Source organism: Pan troglodytes, chromosome 10, assembly GCF_028858775.2.
Source record: "Pan troglodytes isolate AG18354 chromosome 10, NHGRI_mPanTro3-v2.0_pri, whole genome shotgun sequence".
Lineage (NCBI taxonomy): Eukaryota > Metazoa > Chordata > Mammalia > Primates > Hominidae > Pan > Pan troglodytes.
Genome location: NC_072408.2, coordinates 10,435,174 through 10,454,451, shown reverse-complemented (window position 1 = coordinate 10,454,451; position 19,278 = coordinate 10,435,174). Strand labels below are relative to the sequence as shown.

General features: G+C 55.0%; 1 protein-coding gene and 1 long non-coding RNA gene across 6 annotated transcripts in view; one reads left to right on the top strand and one right to left on the bottom strand.

The window, feature by feature from the left end:
- Nucleotides 1–19,278, bottom strand: part of TSPAN9 (tetraspanin 9) — a 209,577-nt gene that overhangs the window by 7,619 nt on the left and 182,680 nt on the right. For all 5 annotated transcript variants that reach the window (XM_016922800.4, XM_016922797.4, XM_016922798.4 and 2 more), the window contains one exon: nucleotides 321–512. In XM_016922800.4, the coding sequence (XP_016778289.1) occupies nucleotides 321–512 (192 nt within the window). The remainder of the gene's footprint in view (nucleotides 1–320; nucleotides 513–19,278) is intronic.
- Nucleotides 414–14,508, top strand: LOC107967406 (uncharacterized). The gene is made up of 6 exons (XR_002938713.2): nucleotides 414–1,604; nucleotides 2,867–5,032; nucleotides 5,790–5,928; nucleotides 6,977–7,268; nucleotides 8,751–9,019; nucleotides 13,096–14,508. It is a non-coding gene; the product is annotated as an uncharacterized LOC107967406 (long non-coding RNA).

Here is a 19,278-nt window from a genome sequence, read left to right as displayed (position 1 = left end):
GGTGTGGAAGGCAGGGACAGGCGGCGCCTAGGTGGGGCTTCCCAGGTCTGGGAGAAGCCAGCTCCTCCTGAGGAAACCCAGATAGCTAGGACAGGGACATAAAGGAGCTGACTAATCAGGGAGTGGGAGGGACAACTAGGGGTAGGCATAACCAATCATGAGGAGGAGGGGTGTGGTCAAGCCTAGAACGTTCTAGAAGCAGTTTCACTGGGCTCAGGTTGGACACCCAGGTGGCTAATATTCCAGGTCTTGCCTGTCCCAGGGGTCCAAGTGCAAGGAGATCAGGAGTTGGAGGGGCTGGGGATTTGGACAGAACTTACGCTGAGGAGGAGGCACTTGTTTTCCTTGATGGCCCCCAGGCAGCCGAGGAAGCCCGTCACCATGACAATGGTGCCTATGGCGATGACCAGGTTGGCTGCAGACAACGAAGGGAAGCTGGGGGAGAAGGTGGCAAAGTTGCCTTGGGACACGGAGAGCCAGATGCCCACTCCCAGCAGCCCACAGCCACAGAGCTGGAAAGGAAGGAAAGCCCATTAGCCTGGCGCTGCTCTCACACTCGTCAATGGACCTGGGAACACTGCAGGTCCCCACCCCATGCTCTGAGACACAGACAAAGTGAGAACCGACAAGGTGAGAACGGGACTACCGTCGGGCTGCAGACCCGAAGCATGTCGGCTGTGTGACCCAGACGGTCCCCTAGCCTCTCTGTGCCTCAGTCTCCCCATGTGACAACGGAGACTGTGCCAGTTTCAAGAGCCTCCCAGGTCATTCTGAGGATGGATTAAACCACACAGAGGCAAAAGTGCGTAACAAATACATGGAAGGTACTGGACACATGTGAGTGGTTAGGTTACTCTGCGTGATAGAGAAGAGGCCCCAGTGTCCAAGACGGAGGCCTGGTGAGAGGGGAGAACTGGGGTCAGGAAAAGCAAGAAAGACTTCATCTCTGGAGGTGGGAAGGGACCCTCGGAGTCGGGTTTCTTGGAGCCAGAACTTCCAGCGACTGTGTCCTGTTACTCTGACCCGAAGGGCCATTTGTCCACTGGAGTCTGAAGAACAATTTCCCACAGATGGAGAAAGGAGGCAGTCATCGGCTGGCTGGGGGCCTGGCCAGTGTGCGGGACGTGGGAGTCCATGGCTGCCTTCACCACCCATCCAATAAGCTGGTCTCTGGCATGATCGGCCCCAAAACCAAAAAGCAACTCTCCCCAACAGCACCCCTGGGGCTGCCGGCGCCACCAGCTCCACCTGGGGAAGCTTCCATTTCACCGGCTGCAAATCTCCACGTCTGCCTTATTTTATGCTCGATATAGCTGGCACTCCCCGACTCCCTCCGCCAGCTCATGGGAAGTGTGCTGAGTCTGAGGAGCCAATCAATCAGTGAAACAGTATTTACTGAGTGCCTACAGCATGCAGTGTGCCATGCCAGAAAAGCTACAACCACTTTAAAGACCTGTTTTCCAGGGGCCTCTGTTCTGGCTGGATGGGAGCAATCAAAGTGCAAAATCTACCACTCCCAGGTGGGATGGACTGGTGCCCAGTCAACGCTACGGGCGCTCAGAGGAGGCAATCACTGTCGCAGTCACGGAAGCCAGTTGAAGGAGGTAGTCCCTAAAGGGTGGGTGGACTAGGGGCAGATGGAGGACGAGAACATTCTATGCCAGGTGAAAGTGCAGGTGGTAAGGGCTTGGGAGTCACAGACCCAAACAGGACTCCCGGCTCCAGCTTATCCTGGTGGTGTGAGCTTGCAAACCTCTCGTATGCAGAGTGAGAATATCATCCCCTTCCTATTGGACTGCTGTGAGAATGAGATTGGAATAAGCTACGTGAAGTGGGTGGCCAGCTCCGGGCACTGCTTGCTGGAAAGGCACTTCCCGGGCAGCTGTTCTGTGCCAGGGCCTGTGCGGACTATGCTGACTCCAGGAATCAGCCCAGCCCCTGCTCTCAAGCTGCTCTGGTTCCTGGGAAGAAACAGAGGCTCAGGGCTGAGACAGGGCAACCCGCAATTAGGCAGGGTAGGGATGCCCATGGGAAGGTGAGGGGAGGGGACAGACGCCTCCCTGAGGAAGGGCATCTCCTTCGCTTATTCCTCCACCAACCCAAGTGAACACCTGTGTATTCAGTGCCAGGCCCTGTTCTCCGAGCTGGGGAGACAGTGGTACACCTCACTGGCAAAGACCCTGCCTTCACGAAGAGTAGATTCTTACAGGAGACACTGACCTTATGTAAGCAACAAATGGCGTAACTTCAGTTGCTGACATGCGCCACGAAGAAAAATAAGGCAATGTAAAGAGCCAGAAAATAACTGGGGAGGGTGTGGGCAGCGAAGGTGTCTTGGAAGAGGTGGTGTTTAAGCAAAAACCCAAATAAACAGGGGGAGGGAGCAACATAACTATCTGGGGGAAGAACGTTCCAGACAGAGAGAACAGCAGGTGCAAAAGCCCCGGAGTGGGAAGGAGCCTGGCCAGCCAAGGAGGAGCACGCTGGCCGTGTGCTACAACAGTGAGTGAGGTGACACGTGGTAGGAGACAAAGCAGGCGGGGTGGCCGGGGGCCAGGCCAGCTGGGACCTCGCAGGTAAAGGAAACGTGCAAGTGTCCTCAGTGTGACGGGAAGGCCCCAGAGCTGGAGAGTGACATGATCTCACTGAGGTTTTCAGCAGATCACTCTGGCTGCTGTTTGGAGAAGCGACCGTGGGAGGGCCCGAGGGAGGCCAGGAGAGCAACTGGGAGGCTGCTGTGATTAGGCTTGGGTTTGTGGAGGAATAAGAAGGAGATGCCCTTCCTCAGGGAGGCGTCTGTCCCCTCCCCTCACCTTCCCGTGGGCATCCCTACCCTGCCTAATTGCGAGCCTCTCTTTCTTCCCAGGAGCCAGACCAGCTTGAGAGCTGGGGACGACTCATACCAGGAGGCTACGGAGGAGCGGTGAGAAATGGTCCAATTTGAGATGTTTTGAAGGTGGCATTGACAGGCCTTGCTGGGCTTTGAAGAATGAATAGGATTTTGATAAATGGGGAACCAGAAAGGTGGGCATGAAGAAAAAGGTAGGAACAGACACCGCCACGTATTATTAACCAAGAGACAGTGCAAGGAGCTGCAGGGGGTCCGAATGATTTACGTCCAGCAGCTGCCTGGGTCCTTCACACTGTGGAGAGTGGGCCTGTGCCTCCTGTCCCCTGGCGCAGCCCCACATGGAACCAGGTCAGGGCTCCCAAGGAATGGGCACACTCAGACCCACAGCATCGCCCAGCTGGGCCATCACAAAGCTTCGCCCGGGAACGGGGCTAGCCCCGCCTACGGCCACTAGATGGCGCTCCAGGCTGGTTCAGAAGCTCTGGGTTCGCCGGTGATGGCTGAAACTTTCATCCAAATAGTCACTCTGACTTTTCTTCAATCTGGTCAGTTTCTATGCTGCCGTCTCAATTTTTCTTTCATTAATCATACCATGGAGAATTTATGATCTTCATGCTGAAGATTTATGGCTCTAAAAGCCAGACCCTGGAATGAGTAAGCGGAAACCCCACTGCCGCAGGTACTCGTTGCAGGGGAGCTGCAGGGCGCCCCCACACACTGCAGCTGGAGACACGCAGGACCCCAGAGCTCAGAGCCTGGACCCTTCTCGGGCCTGGAAAAGTTCTCAAAGCACAGCCTTCTCCTGAAGCGGTTTCCCACTGTGGGTGTACCTGCAGGGGGGGGCCCCTTCCGAGCCCTCTCTCCACTTCCCTCCTGGGGGAAGTGCTGGGATGCTCAGGTACCTCTACCTAGGAAAACCTCTTAGGTCAGAAACTCCAGGACCTGGTCACCTCTCTTCAAACTGGTTCTCTGACTTCACACTCCACATCCTTTGATTTGGTCTTGCCAGACCCACCTGGGAGCCTTCTACCTCTCAGGGAACACAGCTGGTGCCCTGTCCCCAAATCTGCTTCCTTTCCCATTTCCTGTCCAAAGTCCTCCAGGCCCCCAGGAAAGATCTGCGGCCTACCCTACGGGGGCGCAGTCTGGACTGGAAGGCTTCCTCTCCAAGCCCTCAAACCTGTTCCTGCCTCCATTACAGCTCCCGCCTGGCACAACTCCACCCATGGTGCACGTCTGCCCAGTGAGGAGGCCTGTGCAGTACAGCGGGTGCCACGCACATCCCCATTGCCATGCTCCCATCCTCAAGGGGCTCCTGCCGAGATGAGCTCTCTGCTCCCATCTTCTGATGGCCCAACACTAACAGAGCCTCCCGGCAAGAAGAAAACACAAAGGTCACGCCTTGATTTTCCAGGAAGCTAAGCGGGGGGACAAGGAAGTCCCCAGTCACACTGCTGGGCTGGGACAAAACCTTGGTTTCTGGCATTTGGTGCAGAAGCCTTCACTACCTGCTCCCAGGGGACCTCCGACTGACAGGGGACAGGCACCAAGACTGGGCCTTCGCCACAGGTCCCATGTCCAGATCACGGCCCCCACTGCCCTCCCTGCCCCTGGCCTCTAGTTTCCAGCCCAGCCTGCATAGAGCTGCCTGATTCTTTTCCTAAAATGCCTCTCTCATCATGCTGCTCCCTGGTGTGACCTTAAGATTCTTTAGCTCTCAGAGGCCCAATTTCCTTTAAAACTTGGGATTTGGACGAGATCATTTCTCAGGTCCCTCTGGCGCAGTCTTAGCCGAGTCTGAGACATGGTGCTCTCAGCCCTCAGCCCAGTGGTTCCCAATCAGGAGCAATTCTGCTCCCCAGGGAACATGTGGCATGTCTGGGGACGTTTTTGGTTGCCACAACGGGAGGGGCTGCTCCTGGCATCTGGTGAGTGGAGGCCAGGGATGCTGCTGAACACCCTGCGGCGCACAGGACAGCCCACACGGTCAAGAACTGCCTGGCCCCAATTGTCAATAGAGTTTGAGAAACCCCGCCCCCTACCCTATCCCCCCACGCCAGGCACCCACCCTTGGGCTGCCAACATCTTGAGAACAGCCATTGGAGAAAGAATCTGATGTGTTCCCTCCAGCGGTGGGGAAGGGAGAGCCAATGACAGCGATATGCCCAAAGATGCCAGCTGGTGAGCTGGGGACAGCCGGGGCTGAGATCGGGGAGGGAGCAAGGGCAGGAGGGAGGAGGTGATGGCAGAGACAGGTTGGCCATGAAGTCTTGGTGAGCCAGGCCTGCCCCGCACAGGCAGGAGGGCGGGAAGTCAGGAAGCTGACCTCTGAAGCCAGTGCAGCGGGCGGGAGAGGGTGCGGCAGGAGCAGGAGAGGGAGGTGCAGGGCAGGGGAGCCGCCTCTGGTGGAGGGAGCCCAGCATATAGCACAGGAAGGAGGCAAGGCCTGTCTGTGGTGGCACAGCCAAAGCTCAGGGCCGGAGAGCTTAGCTGGTGGCATTTGGGAAAATTCCCTTCCAAAACCAGGGGTTTGTCTCAGCTGAGATGACTGAGCTATAATCTAGCCCACGATGGGACAATCTGGGGTGAGGCAGGGTGACTCAGGGGATTGGGCCCCAGGCAATGCTAGCACCAACCCGCAGAAGGTCACCAGCCACTCCTGGTGTGGTCCAGGCCTGATTGATGCCCTCCCCAGAGCAGGAGCAGGTTCAGGGGCCAGCCTGAGTACCAAGCCTCCCCTGCCCCTTCCCCAACCGAAGGCATTTCAAAATAACTTCAAATCAGGGCTACAAACAAATCCACATCCAAATTTGAGAAGACGAGTCCCATCCTTACATTTGCCAATGGCCTCCTTGAGGGCCAGGATTTGGGTCTGTTGTTTTTGTGGTTAAATCCGCAGAGCCTAGAGCAGGGCTGGCAACGCCTTCAAATCCCACAGGGCGATCTGGTCTGGGCCGTGCGCTGACTCCGGAGGAGGGAAAGGGTGCAGGCCCCCAGCACAGAGAAAAGCCTCAAGTCATCAGGCTGTATCAGGATCTTCTTTGTCATCAGGGGCCCATCCACAATACGCGCAGCAGGTAAACTGAGGCCCAGTCAGGCTATGGCCATACAGTGAGCCCACACTCCAGCCTCACCTCATTTGTTAAGTCTTGTAGTTAGCTAATATCCCCACGGTGTCTTCCTTGTCTTCAGTTTGAACCATGCTGACTGTGGTTTAAATACAGGCTTCTGCCACGTGTCGTTACGTATGTCTCACGCAGGCATCCTATTTCTCTGGGGGTGAGGGACACAATTCCCCCTTCAGGCTTCCCCGTCCTGAGCTTCTCCACCCACTTCCATGCTGCTTAGATCCCAGGGGCAGCCACTGCCCATATCTCATGGGTCCCATCGGTCTCCCACTGGTGGGAGCGGCCCCTCCCCAGGGATGACTCCTCTGCCAGCGCCGGGCCCACAGCAGAGGACACATCTAGGACCTCTCAGGCTTCTGTGTAGACTTGCTGCCTACCCTCACTAAAAACACACACACGGCCGGGTGCAATGGCTCACGCCTGTAATCCCAGCACTTTGGGGAAAAAAAAAAAACACACATGCACTTCCAGGACCCAGGTTTGTGTCTTATCCATTTTTCTTCCATTGTAGGGCCCAGAACATGCCTGGATTACTAGATAAATATTTGCTGGAGGAATGAATAAATGAATGAATGATGGGGATGGACGGAGGGGCCTGAGAAGGCCATAGCTGGGGAACAGGACCAGACCCAGACATGCAAATCCTCCTGAAAAAGCAGCCTCCTGTTCACCCCGTCTTCCCCACTCCTGGAACCCCCAGTGCCCTCGGGTTGTTCCCACCTCTGCTGCCCTATTTTAATCCCCACTGCCTCATGTGTCTGCAGAGCCCCACAAGGCACCTGGGCTTCTGGCATCAGATGTCACTGGTGGCCCCCGACCTGGCCCCCCTGACACCCTCATCCACTTTTTGCTAGGAAATTTTCAAATGCTAGGACTCAGTGCTCCCTAATGTTTCTATGAGCCAAGGCCAGGCCCAACATTTAATGGCATTTAATAAATTAGTGGATGTGGAGAATTTTTAAAAAAGGAAAAAACCAAAACAGCTTTAATTTCACAGCCTGACATGCTGGCTAGTAATGAACCTGCCTGGCTCTGGAAGAAGCCAACCTGCCAAGAACTTCATCATGGGGAGCAGAGACAATACATCGGTGCCAGGAGCGCAGCCGCTGCTTTGTATTTCAGACACCCCTTGCCTCCAAGGGCCCCCGCAGCTCATTCATTCTCACAGCCATAAAGGGAGAGGCAGGAGGGGCAGGGAAGGCAAGAGAGCAGACGATGCCTCCAATTCTGCATGGAGAGAAATGAAGGGACAAAGTCACAGACACATCTTTGCCAAAGTCACCCAGCAGGTAGGAGGACCACAGCACCTTGGAACCATGGAGTGGGATGCAGCCACACGGGTCTCCCAGGGTCTGAATGCTCACCATCCCACAATGCACTCCATTCTTTTTTTTTTTTTTTTTTTTGCATACCTCTAATGAGTCAGGAATTCTTTCTTATTAATGCAAGAATCTATTTCCCTGTGGCTAACATGCATCAATCCTAGTTTTGCCCAAGAAGCCCACTAAGAACAAGTAAAACAGGCCTGTCTCAAACTGAAAGTTAGGCTCCAGCTATGGTAGGACCAGCTCTTCCCCTCCTACGTTCTGAGCTCTATACTTCTAGTAATTCAGCCTAAGGCCCCATTGGCTTGAGTGGCAGCCATAGCACAGTTTAGTCTCACACCGAGCTGGTGCATAACTTCAAGCCGGATGGCATGATTCCTTGGTCATTACTGTTGGACCCCACACTTTCTCTCAAAGCCTCCAATTCACCTTCACACCTTCACTTTGCAGCCCCTAATCTCACCAACTTACATAGGTGTCAGGGAGATGACACCCATATTTTTGTGCCTAATTTTCCTCCAAATAAACATTACATAAAGCATTTGCATATCTACAACCCAGTTACATTTTGATTACACCAGAATGGGGTTATTCTCCATGTGAGACAGTTCTAAGAGAGAATGTCTACCCATGGCCAAACTTAAGGGGCATCGTGTTTGGGGGCTGCAAGCCTCTGCAGTTATAAAGCTCCTGAATTATGTTTCAAGAGTGTCAATTCTCTCCAGCCAACTTTGTAACCCTTCCCCAATTGACCAAAACCCCTAGTAGTTGAGAGTGAGTCCTGTTACAATACCTACACCTCTTGCAATCTAAAACCCCGAAGTGTATATTGGGGTGGAAGAGTCCACGATGAAGGAGATTCTATCCGAGACTTTGGGGACAGCCCCTACCCCCCTCCAGGGGTGTCAGGGCCCTGCGTGGTGGGATAAATGCCCAGTCACCAGCAGTCCTGGCCCCCAGTTCCACAAAGGGCTTGGTGTCCTCTGGCCCCTAGCTGGGAGCAGGGTTGGCCCTGTTGAAGTGCTACCCATCTGTTTGGGCTTCCTGGCCTAGCCTCAGTATGGGGGGCACCTGCCCTGCCTGGAGGCTTGCTCCAACCAAGGCATCTGTGAGACTCTAGAGGTTGGTATAGCCCTGGGAGCAGGGAGAACCTGAATCTGTTCCGGGCTTCAAAGATGAAGGCATGGGTGAGAGATGGCCCAGTCCCCAACACGGCGATGCCTAGATAGCAAGGACCAGAGACGGGGAGGGATGGGGGCATCTACCATGTGCTGTCCCCACACATCCCGTTATAAGCTATGCCTCTTTCTGGGAGAAAGCCTACAGGGCGATGCAGGTCACCTCCCGCACCTCCATCTATACCCCATCCCCAGGCCACCTGACAGCAGGCCTCAAGTCCACTTTCTTGGGTGCCAGCATCTTTCTACTTCTCAAACTGACCCACAGGCCTTCTTCCTCCATGGGGAACTGGAAAAGAAGGTAGAGGCACGTTCAGAACCTCCTAGGGGGCCCGGTGTAGGGCCGAAGCTGTCAGAAGGAACAAAGCCCGAGGAACAGCCCTCAGAAGGACCACAAAATGACGTGTGGCCGGGATGCCAAAGAGCAGCAGATAATAGAGAGCACCTGCCAGCCTTGTAGAGGAGGAGTGATCATTCACCAGTCCATAAACATCGATTCCCGCTGCCGCCGCAGCCCTACCAGGACAGGCTGCGCAGGTGGGGCAGAACCACATCTTCTTCCCAATCAAGCCCATCCTGGGCCTGGGCAGTGGGGCCAGGGGCTCTTCCCAGACAGAGGATGCACAGTGCAGCCACGAGAGGGGGTGCGGGTGGGTGCAGCGAAAAAGGGCCACACAGGGAGCGCTTGTGACTCAGCAATCCCAAGCTCCTACCAGCCCGTGCAGCTCCTGCTCACTTTGGGCATGGAAGGATGTGGCCCCTAGACTGCAAGCCTCTGCTGCAGACCCTGGGCAGATCAAGTGAGCAAGAGGGCACAGCTGTCTCCCATCCCTATGCAGGAACACAGAGGGCAGGCTGCAGGAACACAGAGAGGGCAGGCTGCAGGAACACAGAGAGGGCAGGCTGCAGAAACACAGAGGGCAGGCTGCAGGAACGCACAGAGGGCAGGCTGCAGGAACACAGAGAGGGCAGGCTGCAGGAACACAGAGAGGGCAGGCTGCAGGAACACAGGGAGGGCAGGCTGCAGGAACACAGAGAGGGCAGGCTGCAGGAACACAGAGAGGGCAGGCTGCAGGAACGCACAGAGGGCAGGCTGCAGGAACACAGGGAGGGCAGGCTGCAGGAACGCACGGAGGGCAGGCTGCAGGAACACAGGGAGGGCAGGCTGCAGGAACGCACGGAGGGCAGGCTGCAGGAACACAGGGAGGGCAGGCTGCAGGAACGCACGGAGGGCAGGCTGCAGGAACACAGAGAGAGCGGGCTGCAGGAACACAGAGAGGGCAGGCTGCAGAAACGCATGGAGGGCAGGCTGCAGGAACACAGAGAGGGCAGGCTGCAGGAACACAGAGAGGGCAGGCTGCAGGAACACAGAGAGGGCAGGCTGCAGGAACACAGAGAGGGCAGGCTGCAGGAACACAGAGAGGGCAGGCTGCAGAAATGCACGGAGGGCAGGCTGCAGGAACACAGAGGGCAGGCTGCAGGAACACAGAGAGGGCAGGCTGCAGGAACACACAGAGGGCAGGCTGCAGGAACACACAGAGGGCAGGCTGCAGGAACACACAGAGGGCAGGCTGCAGGAACACATGGAGGGCAGGCTGCAGGAACACAGAGAGGGCAGGCTGCAGAAACGCACGGAGGGCAGGCTGCAGAAATGCATGGAGGGCAGGCTGCAGGAGCGCAGGGAGGGCAGGCTGCAGGAACACAGAGAGGGCAGGCTGCAGGAACACAGAGAGGGCAGGCTGCAGGAACGCACAGAGGGCAGGCTGCAGAAAGAGGGCAGGCTGCAGGAACGCACAAAGGGCAGGCTGCAGGAACGCACGGAGGGCAGGCTGCAGGAACGCACGGAGGGCAGGCTGCAGGAATGCACAGAGGGCAGGCTGCAGCACCTACGGAACAGGCATGGGGAAGAAACTCCCAAGAGGGAGGCTGACAAACCAGTCACGGCCTCCACTGGAGGCTTCGCTTCCCTGAGCTGGTGGAAGGGACTGCCCTTTGCTGGGAGAGTAGGGGGTGAGGAGGACCCTTCGACATGCCTTTTCCCCAAACTCTGGAACTTGTCAGCACTGGTCAGAAGGCAGCGTGGAGCCTCAGGCCGCCCGCAGCCAGTAACACTGCATGATGTGCAGGGTGGGCACTCTACGTTGGGCAGGAGTGGGGGATGGTCAGGTGGCTCTCATGACCTGCATGCCAGAGCCACGGCTGCCCAGGGAGGAACCACGAGGAGGCAGCCTGAGGCCCCGGCACACGGCACTGTCTCAACTCCCAAGGTCACTGTAAAGTGGAAGGGAAGGCACCAAGAACTCAGAATAGCTTGTCAGAGGGGTCTGAGAAAGGATTTTCCAACCACCAGCATATTTTTTCCTTCCTGCATTTGTTTTGTTTTGTGCTTCTGGGGAGAAAGGCATTTCTGACAGCATCAAAGCACACAGTAATTGTGAAGCCAGGGCTGCTGTGAGAGGCAAGATGGGCTTAAGAAACCAACCTTCAAGGATGGCAATGTAACTGGCAGCTACCTGGGCTTCCCAGAGAAGGCAGAACCATGGGCAGCCCAGACCTCAGGACTTGGAGCCCAGGGGAGCAGGAGGTGCAGTGCAGCTCTGGCAAGCCACTTAACCTTTCTGAGATGTTTCTCTGATAAACCAGAGAGAGAAGAGCACCTCCCCAGCACTCAGGGACACCGTGGGGATGAACAGGGTTCCGCCTGCCGAGCACTTTGTGTTCCTCAGAATATAAATGCTGTACAAGGTGTTATTACTCAAACTCCTTAGAAAATGCAGGAGAACAGGACAAGGATACCATCTTTCTGGCAAAGAGCTCCAATCGTCTAGGAGACTGTAACTCATTCTTCAGGATGGCAAAGGGGCTGGGGGCACCATTCTCCCTGTTTTGGGAAAGGAGGTGCCCCCAGAGGTGAAGAAAAGTCACACAGTGAAGACTTCATGACTGGGTGCCTCTCGTTCGGCACAGCTGCCTCGGCTCCACCCATGGCAGGTCGGAGGCCCTTTCAATAATGTAATGAGGGTGATCTTCCATGGCTCTAGCTCAGCAAGTAACACCATAATTACACAAATAGGTATCAGGAAAGACTGCCTGACAACCAGGTCCACCTCTGGCCCCAACACAGCCACCCACACACTCTCTAGCTCTAGCCCTTTGACAGGGCCCACACGTGGAGCATCTTCTCCCTGGGGATCCTGTGCCCACAGCCTGATTATTTATACTGCCAGCCGGGAGCCGCGTCCACCCACGCCAGCATTTTGGCATTTCTGACATGCTTCATGGGGGACACGGGATGGCTCAGTGCAGGTCTCTCTGCCAGAGATGGTCTCAGCACCAACTTAAGTGACAACCTGAGATCCCTCCCTGCCCCGTGCCAGACTGTGCCCACTTCAGGGCTCTCCTGGTCACACAGGAGGCTGTGACCCATCCTGTTTGCAACATGTGCATGGCAATTCAGGTTACTCCGTTGAAAGCTGCTGGCCTGTCCACAGTTTCCCCAGACAAACGTGTCCCAGGTCACGGAGCTCTTCGTGGTGCAGCTGCACCTGCTCCCAGCGCCCACGGCCCGCCTTCCCTGCCCTTCCTCCTCATGTTCTGTGGCTGTGGACGAGTGCCGATCGTGCACCAGTGCTAGTCTGAGTGCTTTGCCTCTATAGCCTCATTTAATTCTCCCAACCCAGTGGCATCTTTGTCCTCCCCATTTTGCAGATGACAGAACACAAGCATAGCGAGGTTCAGTGAAGAAACCCAGGACATCTGACTCCAAAAACCACATTCTTACCCACCACCTCCCGCTGCTGAGATCTGGGTCATCTGCCTGGCTCTTTCCCATGAAAGCCAGAAAGAGTGTCACCCAGACACATCCCTACTCTGAGAAAGGAAGGCTAGCTGTGATAGAGTGTGCAGACACAAGCCTCTGGGCCTGGAGTGCTCCTTGTAGCCGAGGAGGACAGGATGAAAAAGTAGTGTTGGTGAAGACACTAGTGGGGATGGAGGCAGCCAAGTAGAGGAGAAAGCTGGCATTAACCGAGCCCGTATCACACACCAAGAACTGAGTCCCACCCTTTCCACAAATGCCATACAGGGCAGTTACTATTATTTTCTCTGACTTTACAAAGGATCAAGGAGGTTGAGTATCCTGTCTAAGCTCACACATGGAGCTGACAGAGCTGGGATTTTAACCCAATTTGCTATGACCCTTGTGATTATAACCTCTACCTGCCTCCTACAGACCTGAGAAAGATCTAAGATTCCATTTTATCAAACATGTTCGACAAATTTCTAGCCCAACCTGAGTTGGGGGAGGTGACACAGGCATGCCAAGAAGTGGAGGGACCCAGACACACAGCCCAGGTGGTGGGGTGGGGAAAGGAGGGGGCGCACGGCCACAGCAGGCAGGAGCAGCGGACAGACGCTCAGTCCAGCCGAGGGCGACTACCTGCTTTGCTGATTCTGCCAGAGCTGTGAAAGCTGTTGGCTCCACCACTCTCCAAGAGGAAGCAAGGAGGAACAAAATAAACAAATTTGCAGCTCAGTGGACCTTTTTGCACCTGTATCTCCACAAAACAGGAGCTCATGGAAATAATAACAATGCTTTGCCATTTGTTTTCCAGAGGGCGCTTTCATGTACCGTGTCTCTGCAAACGGTGATGACGATCTTGAGTGGAGCCCATTTTACAGGTGAAAACACTGGAGCCCTTGGAGTTGGACCCTTTTCCACGCGGTGCCTGTAACTGACTGATGTAGTGAGCAAGAATGTTGAGAATTTCCTTATTTGACCCACAAGGATGCGGAGTTTCAGAGGAAAGCACAGAAGCCACTGAAAGGATTTCTGCTTTTTGGAAAAGAGTAACCTGCCCATGGGATCCTCCAGCCAGTTAGTTACTCAGCAGGTACCTTGCACACATCTGCCCTGAGCCCAGCACTGCGCTGGCTTCTACCACACACAAGATCATGAGACAGGGTCCTACCCTGGGAATAGCCGGGCCAGCTGGACCAACACCACCAGGCTGGAGAGGTGGCTGCAGTGTGAGATAGGACAATGGCCAGAGCTGGAGTGTGTGGGTTAGAGACAGCCGTGGCTGACTCTGGCCTTGGGTCCAGGTAGACCCAGTTAAAGTTCCAGGTTCCCTCGTTTACCAGCCAGCAGGACCGCAGAAAACGACTTTTTCTCTGGTGCTCATGTTTTAAATGGGAATTAATGGTACCTACCACATAGAGTCGTCGTCAGGATTAAATGAGGTTCGTGAAAATAAACTTCCTAGCATGGCGCCTTGCACACAACTATAAATGAAAGCCATTATGAGTATTTATGGCCTGCAGCCATCCTTCCCCAGGTTACGGAGGCCAGCCGTGAGTCAGGAGCCTGTGGTGGAGAGAGGCAGGGAGGTCCTGCCACTGCCCGCACTGCCCCGGCCCCAGCCGGCACACAGAAGCTGCTCCTGGGCCTCCCCGAGCCCTGTCCACCCAGGCCTGCAGCAGCGTCTGCCCAGATGGGCTCTACTCCCTCTGCCGTCCTGCCGGTCCCCAGGCACCCGTCTCCGGGAGGCGGCTTGCTTTCCCGATTTGCAGGCGTGCTTTCTTTTGGCAGGGAGCTGCTGCCGTCTGTGCTCTGGACCGTAAAACAAGTTTTCATCAATAAATTAAGATAAGCGGAAAGCCAGCTCCAGAGGAGGCGGGTTGAGGCGGGCTGGCGGGCGGGAAGCTGTTCTGTGACCCAGAAGGGGCCGAGGCAAATCCAAAGCAAGACTCGGTCCCCACCCCCTTCCCCAGGTCCCCTGTGCCCCATTCGACCCAGGCCTCTCAGACAGGGGGAGGATTGGGAGGTCACCTGCCTCCCTCTGGCCCCATTACCTCCTCGAGGCGGGTGAGCCAAGTGTCACAGCGACAGGTACAGTCAGGCTCTCAGCAATGCTCTGAGCCAAAGTAACGGTCCCAAGTGCTCTGCTGGGTGACCTAAATCACTCAGACACTTGCCTGCCCAATCACTACCTGATAAAAACTCTGCAAATAAAAATGCTCCTCTCACAGAACCTCCTTGCTTTTCATTGTAAACCCGGTTCACAAAATGCACCTTCCACGCCTCCACCTCCAGACCCGCTCACGGCATGTCCCTCTACCTAAAAAGCCTTCCTCTTCCCTTTGCACCGTTCTCGGTCCAATCCAGAGCCATCAAGGCCCAGCTGAAGCCCCACCTCCTCCTCCAGGCTCACAATCCTCCCTCACCCCCCAACACTCTGCAGTGGCTCGACTGGCCGTCATCGGCCCCAGAACGTTCTCCTGCCTTGTTAGTGCTGACCTTTGCCGGGTGCCTGTCCTGCCTCCCTTCAGACCTCTCTGCACAATTCCCTAGTATCAAGCACAACGCTGGGCACAGAGAGGCCCTGGTTTTCATAAACAGACATATATGGGTTGTGGGAGCCCGAGTGAAGGAGGGAAGTGGGAATGCTGAAGCAAAGAAGTTTTCAGCTCAGCAACAGGAGCGCCTCCCCAGGCCGGTGCGTTGCTGCACCACCTCCTTCAGACCCTCCTGCTCATACAGGCCAGAGCATATGGAGAAGGGCCATCTGCCCGTCCACCGCCACACATGGAGAGGTGCGCCTCTCCGCATATGCTTATGAGCTAACAGACAGGTAAGCCTTTAGACGAAGCGATGTCATGAAGCCCAAACAACACGGCTCACTGACTATGTGCTGCCAACGGGCCAGGTCATCCTGGGTGTCACTCACTCCTCTGAGCCTTGGTTTTCCCACCTATAAAACAAAAGGTTGAAACTAATAATATCCAAAGCCCTCTCCAGCCCTAAGAACCTATGACTGTGCTTCTGCTTAGTCCTCTCCCTGGCTGTATGAGACAGGTAAGGCAACTGCTATGAGTCCATTTTACAGGTGAGCAGGCAGAGGCCTCCGAGGCTAAGTGACTTGCCCACAGAGCCAGGAGGCTGGAACCCAGCACATCTGCCTCCCTAAGAGTGGCAGGAAATGATGTCCAAGTGTCACGTGAGCTGGGCCTGAGACGTGCTGCCATTTACTGCTCGCCCCCTTGTGAGACGACATCATGGTCAAAGGCCCTGGTTAAGGAAACCGAGGCTCGGAGACGCGACTTACTCAGGGTCCCACCGTCGAGGTCTGATGCCAATTTCCTGCCTGCCGAGGGAAACGGCCATTTAAATACAAGGGAGGAGATGGCAGTCTCAGGCCACAATGCCATTAAATCAAGACTGCTAATTACACCCCAACCTGGATATCAGTCAGAATCAATTACGTCTGAGTCCAGGCGCTTTACTCACCTGGAACGAGCGGAGCTGTGCGCGGCCTCTGACCAATTACAGGCTGGGGGAGGCTCTTAAGTCAGATCCCAGCAGGCCCTCCCTCCGCTCCTCCCACCCCTACACGGTAAGGATAAGCATTCCCACCACCAAGACCTGGAGGCGGAAAGATGCCATTTCATAAAGGGCAAACGGCAGGGTGGAGGGATGACCTATGTGATAAATAGTGAGCTGGCAAGAGGCACCGAGAACAAAGTTCAATGAACAGAACAGAAATACATTGAAAATAGCAAAAAGAAACAATTACTACACATTTTCATATGAGATCCGAGGAATACATTTGCTCTTGCTTTTGCTTATTCAACAGAAAAAAAAAAAAAAAGAGCAGCAGCCAGAGAGAGCCGAGGAGGGCACGGCAGAATGCAGACGCCTGCACTTTGTGGCTCTGCGTTCCCTTCAGCTCTCAAAAGAGTGACTTTTGAGATATAGGCTGGCACGGGAGCCAAAAGAAATAACACTGCAAGTGGAGGGATTTAGGGTGCTGCCTCCAGGCACCCACAAAACAGACACCCTCAAACAAGCAGGGAGCAGTGCCACTGCCATCCACGTGGCGGCTTTGCATCTCTGGAAGTAGAAATTATTCAAGAGAAAAAGAACCAGATTTTACTTGGAGCTAGAACCTTAAGGTTCCTGGCACCAGCTGCTCAGGGGAGCTAGAGTCTGGCTTCAGTTCAGGAAACTCTGACCTCTGCTGCAAAAGCAAACCTCCAACGATGTAATCCTGCAGACTCTGCCCCTTCCGCAAAAAGCGGGTCACCAAGTCCCTGAAATGGGGATGCTTAGCCAGTGCCACCCAGGCCAGAGCATCCTTGGGGGAAGGGCAAGGCTGCGTCAGGTGCCCTCACAGTCACACAAAGCCCAGTGTCCTCAGTCTGTGGACACAACACTGTGGACACTGGACATGCAGGACGGGTCAGGGTCTTGCTCTTGCACCAGGTGCAGGTACCCCTCAGGGCTTCTCTTCCCAGTTCATCATGAGGGTGAAAATCAAGGTTTCCCAAACAGGGTGCCCACGTTGCTTCTCAAATCGCAAAATGCCCGAAACTCCCTGCTTGCACTGAAAGGCAGTAGGCCCACTTCCTGTGTGTCACGCATGCCCCGAGTCACATCTTCGGAGGCAGAGTGTCTGTCCTAGTCTTTTGAACATGCTTCTCCGCCTGTGTCCCCTACTTTGGAGACGCAGTTCTCCATCTATTCTTCCAGCCGGGAGTCACAGCTTGGACCTGGGGCCCACGGTTGAGAGCGTAGGCTCGAGCCAGCGCCTAGGTTCTGAATCCCAGCTCTACCCCTTGCCAGATATAACTCTGGGTGAGCTGACCTCAGTGACTCCAAATCTTCATCTGTAAAATGGGGATAATAATGCTATCTTCTCCAAAAATGCATACGGTACTTACCATATTAAGCTGTTGTGAATATTAAATAGGACAAAACTTCTAACGCTCTTAGAACAAGAACGCAGCCTAACGCGGAGTCAGTACTCATACAAGTTAACTATCACCATCACCACTATTACCCTCCACATTTCATCCACCTGCTAATCCTTAGGCCACATCCCCGCAAATCTCCTGCAGCCACCTCTTCCTTTCCACTCTCCCGACCTGGTTCCCGGTCTCATCCCTTTGGCCAGAACACAGGGTAGGCGTTCGGGTTGGTCACCCCACCTCCTCTCTGTCACCACAATCCAATCACTCTGCCCAGAGCACATCACACCTTCCAGACCCGAGAGGGCTCCTACAACCCAAGGGATATGGCTGATGATGGCGTTCCTTCAAGGCCTCTAGAGGCTCATCATTTCCATATTCTTTTGCAACTATACCTGCAATCTAGGGTCCTCATCCCTCTGGGAACACACCCCCTGTCTTTGGGGCTGATGCCTCTACTCTGGAAGTCCTCCACCAGCCACGCCCTTCCCTCCACCCTCCACCACTCAGCAGTGCCTATCATTTCCATGAAGGGCCCATGGCCTGCGCCCTCCCTGCCCCTCCACCTCTGTATTCCAGGAGCACCTGACTTCCCTCACTGAACACATTTTGCCCTGCAGATATTCACTCCTGTTGGACTTGCCCCAGCGAACTCTTTGAAAGCAGGCCTGGATCTTGCTCATTTTGCATCTCCTACGGTGCCTCGCGTAGAGTAGGCTCCCAAGAGATATTTTCTGAGCTGAACTATGTTTTCACAGAAGGCCAGCTCCCAGCAGCACGGGACTATGAGGGTTCGCCCTGTTCTGCGTAGCCCCAGCTGCACGGGACTATGAGGGTTCGCCCTGTTCTGCGTAGCCCCAGCTGCACGGGACTATGAGGGTTCGCCCTGTTCTGCGTAGCCCCAGCTGCACGGGACTATGAGGGTTCGCCCTGTTCTGTGTAGCCCCAGCTGCACGGGACTATGAGGGTTCGCCCTGTTCTGCGTAGCCCCAGCTGGTTCCCTGGGGAAAAGTTTCCACTTCTGCTGTCAAGAACCACAAGGGTCAAGCCCCATCCCTACAAATACCAAGTACATCCAAATTCTTCACTGGCACAGAAATGGTGTTACATCCACTGGGAACAAACCTGCATCCCCACCCCAAGGCATGTGACAACAGGGACTGCTAATGAGCTTTGTCCGGGTAACTCATTCACGCCATCATCTTGCTCTTTCCATAGTCACTTATTAAGCACAAACTATGCCAAAAACTATGTCCAGCACCGCACAGGATGGTAAAATGCCCTGAGGGGCCACCCCCATCTGACTACCGTCGAGCGGAGTGGGCAGCCCTGCCTGTGAGCTCCAGACTCCTGCACCCACGTGCCCCCTTGTTATCTCTGCCTGGATGCCTCACAGGCATCTCACGCGTACTAGGTTCTCAGCAGAAATCTTCCTGCTCAAGCTACAGAGAACCAAGTGACTCTTTCATCCATCAGTGAGGCCTGCCAGCTCTGCCTCCAACTCCCATCTCCAGTTCATCCATCTCTCCCCACCTCCACTGCTACACTGCTATCATTTTCTGTTTTCCCAGCAGCCCTTCTTGCTCTTCCAAACCATTCTCCACAGAGCAGCCAGGATGGTCCTTGTTCAAATTTCTCCAGTGGTTTTTGCTCACATGTGGAACAGAGTCCTTCCCACAGCCGACAAGACCTGGCCTCTGCCTTCCTCGCCACCCCCGTGCTGGGTTCCCACTCACAGGCCTCTGCTGGGTCCCAGGCCCATCACTCTGTTTTGCCTTTGGTGGTCCCTTTTTCCAGAATGATCTTCCTTAGGTAGTCACATGGCTGGCTCATGCTTATCCTTCAAGTTTTCCTTGCTTCCTTTCTGTTTCTTGTGACAGTCTGTTACTACTTCAAGTGTTTATTTATCATTGTCTGTCTTCCCTGCTAAACGTGAGCTCTGTGACAGGAGAGATCCTGACTTGCTCCTCATGCACCCCCTACGGTGATGCACTGTGCCAGGCACATGGTAAGGGCTCAGTAAATACCTGTAGAAGGAGGGATGGAGG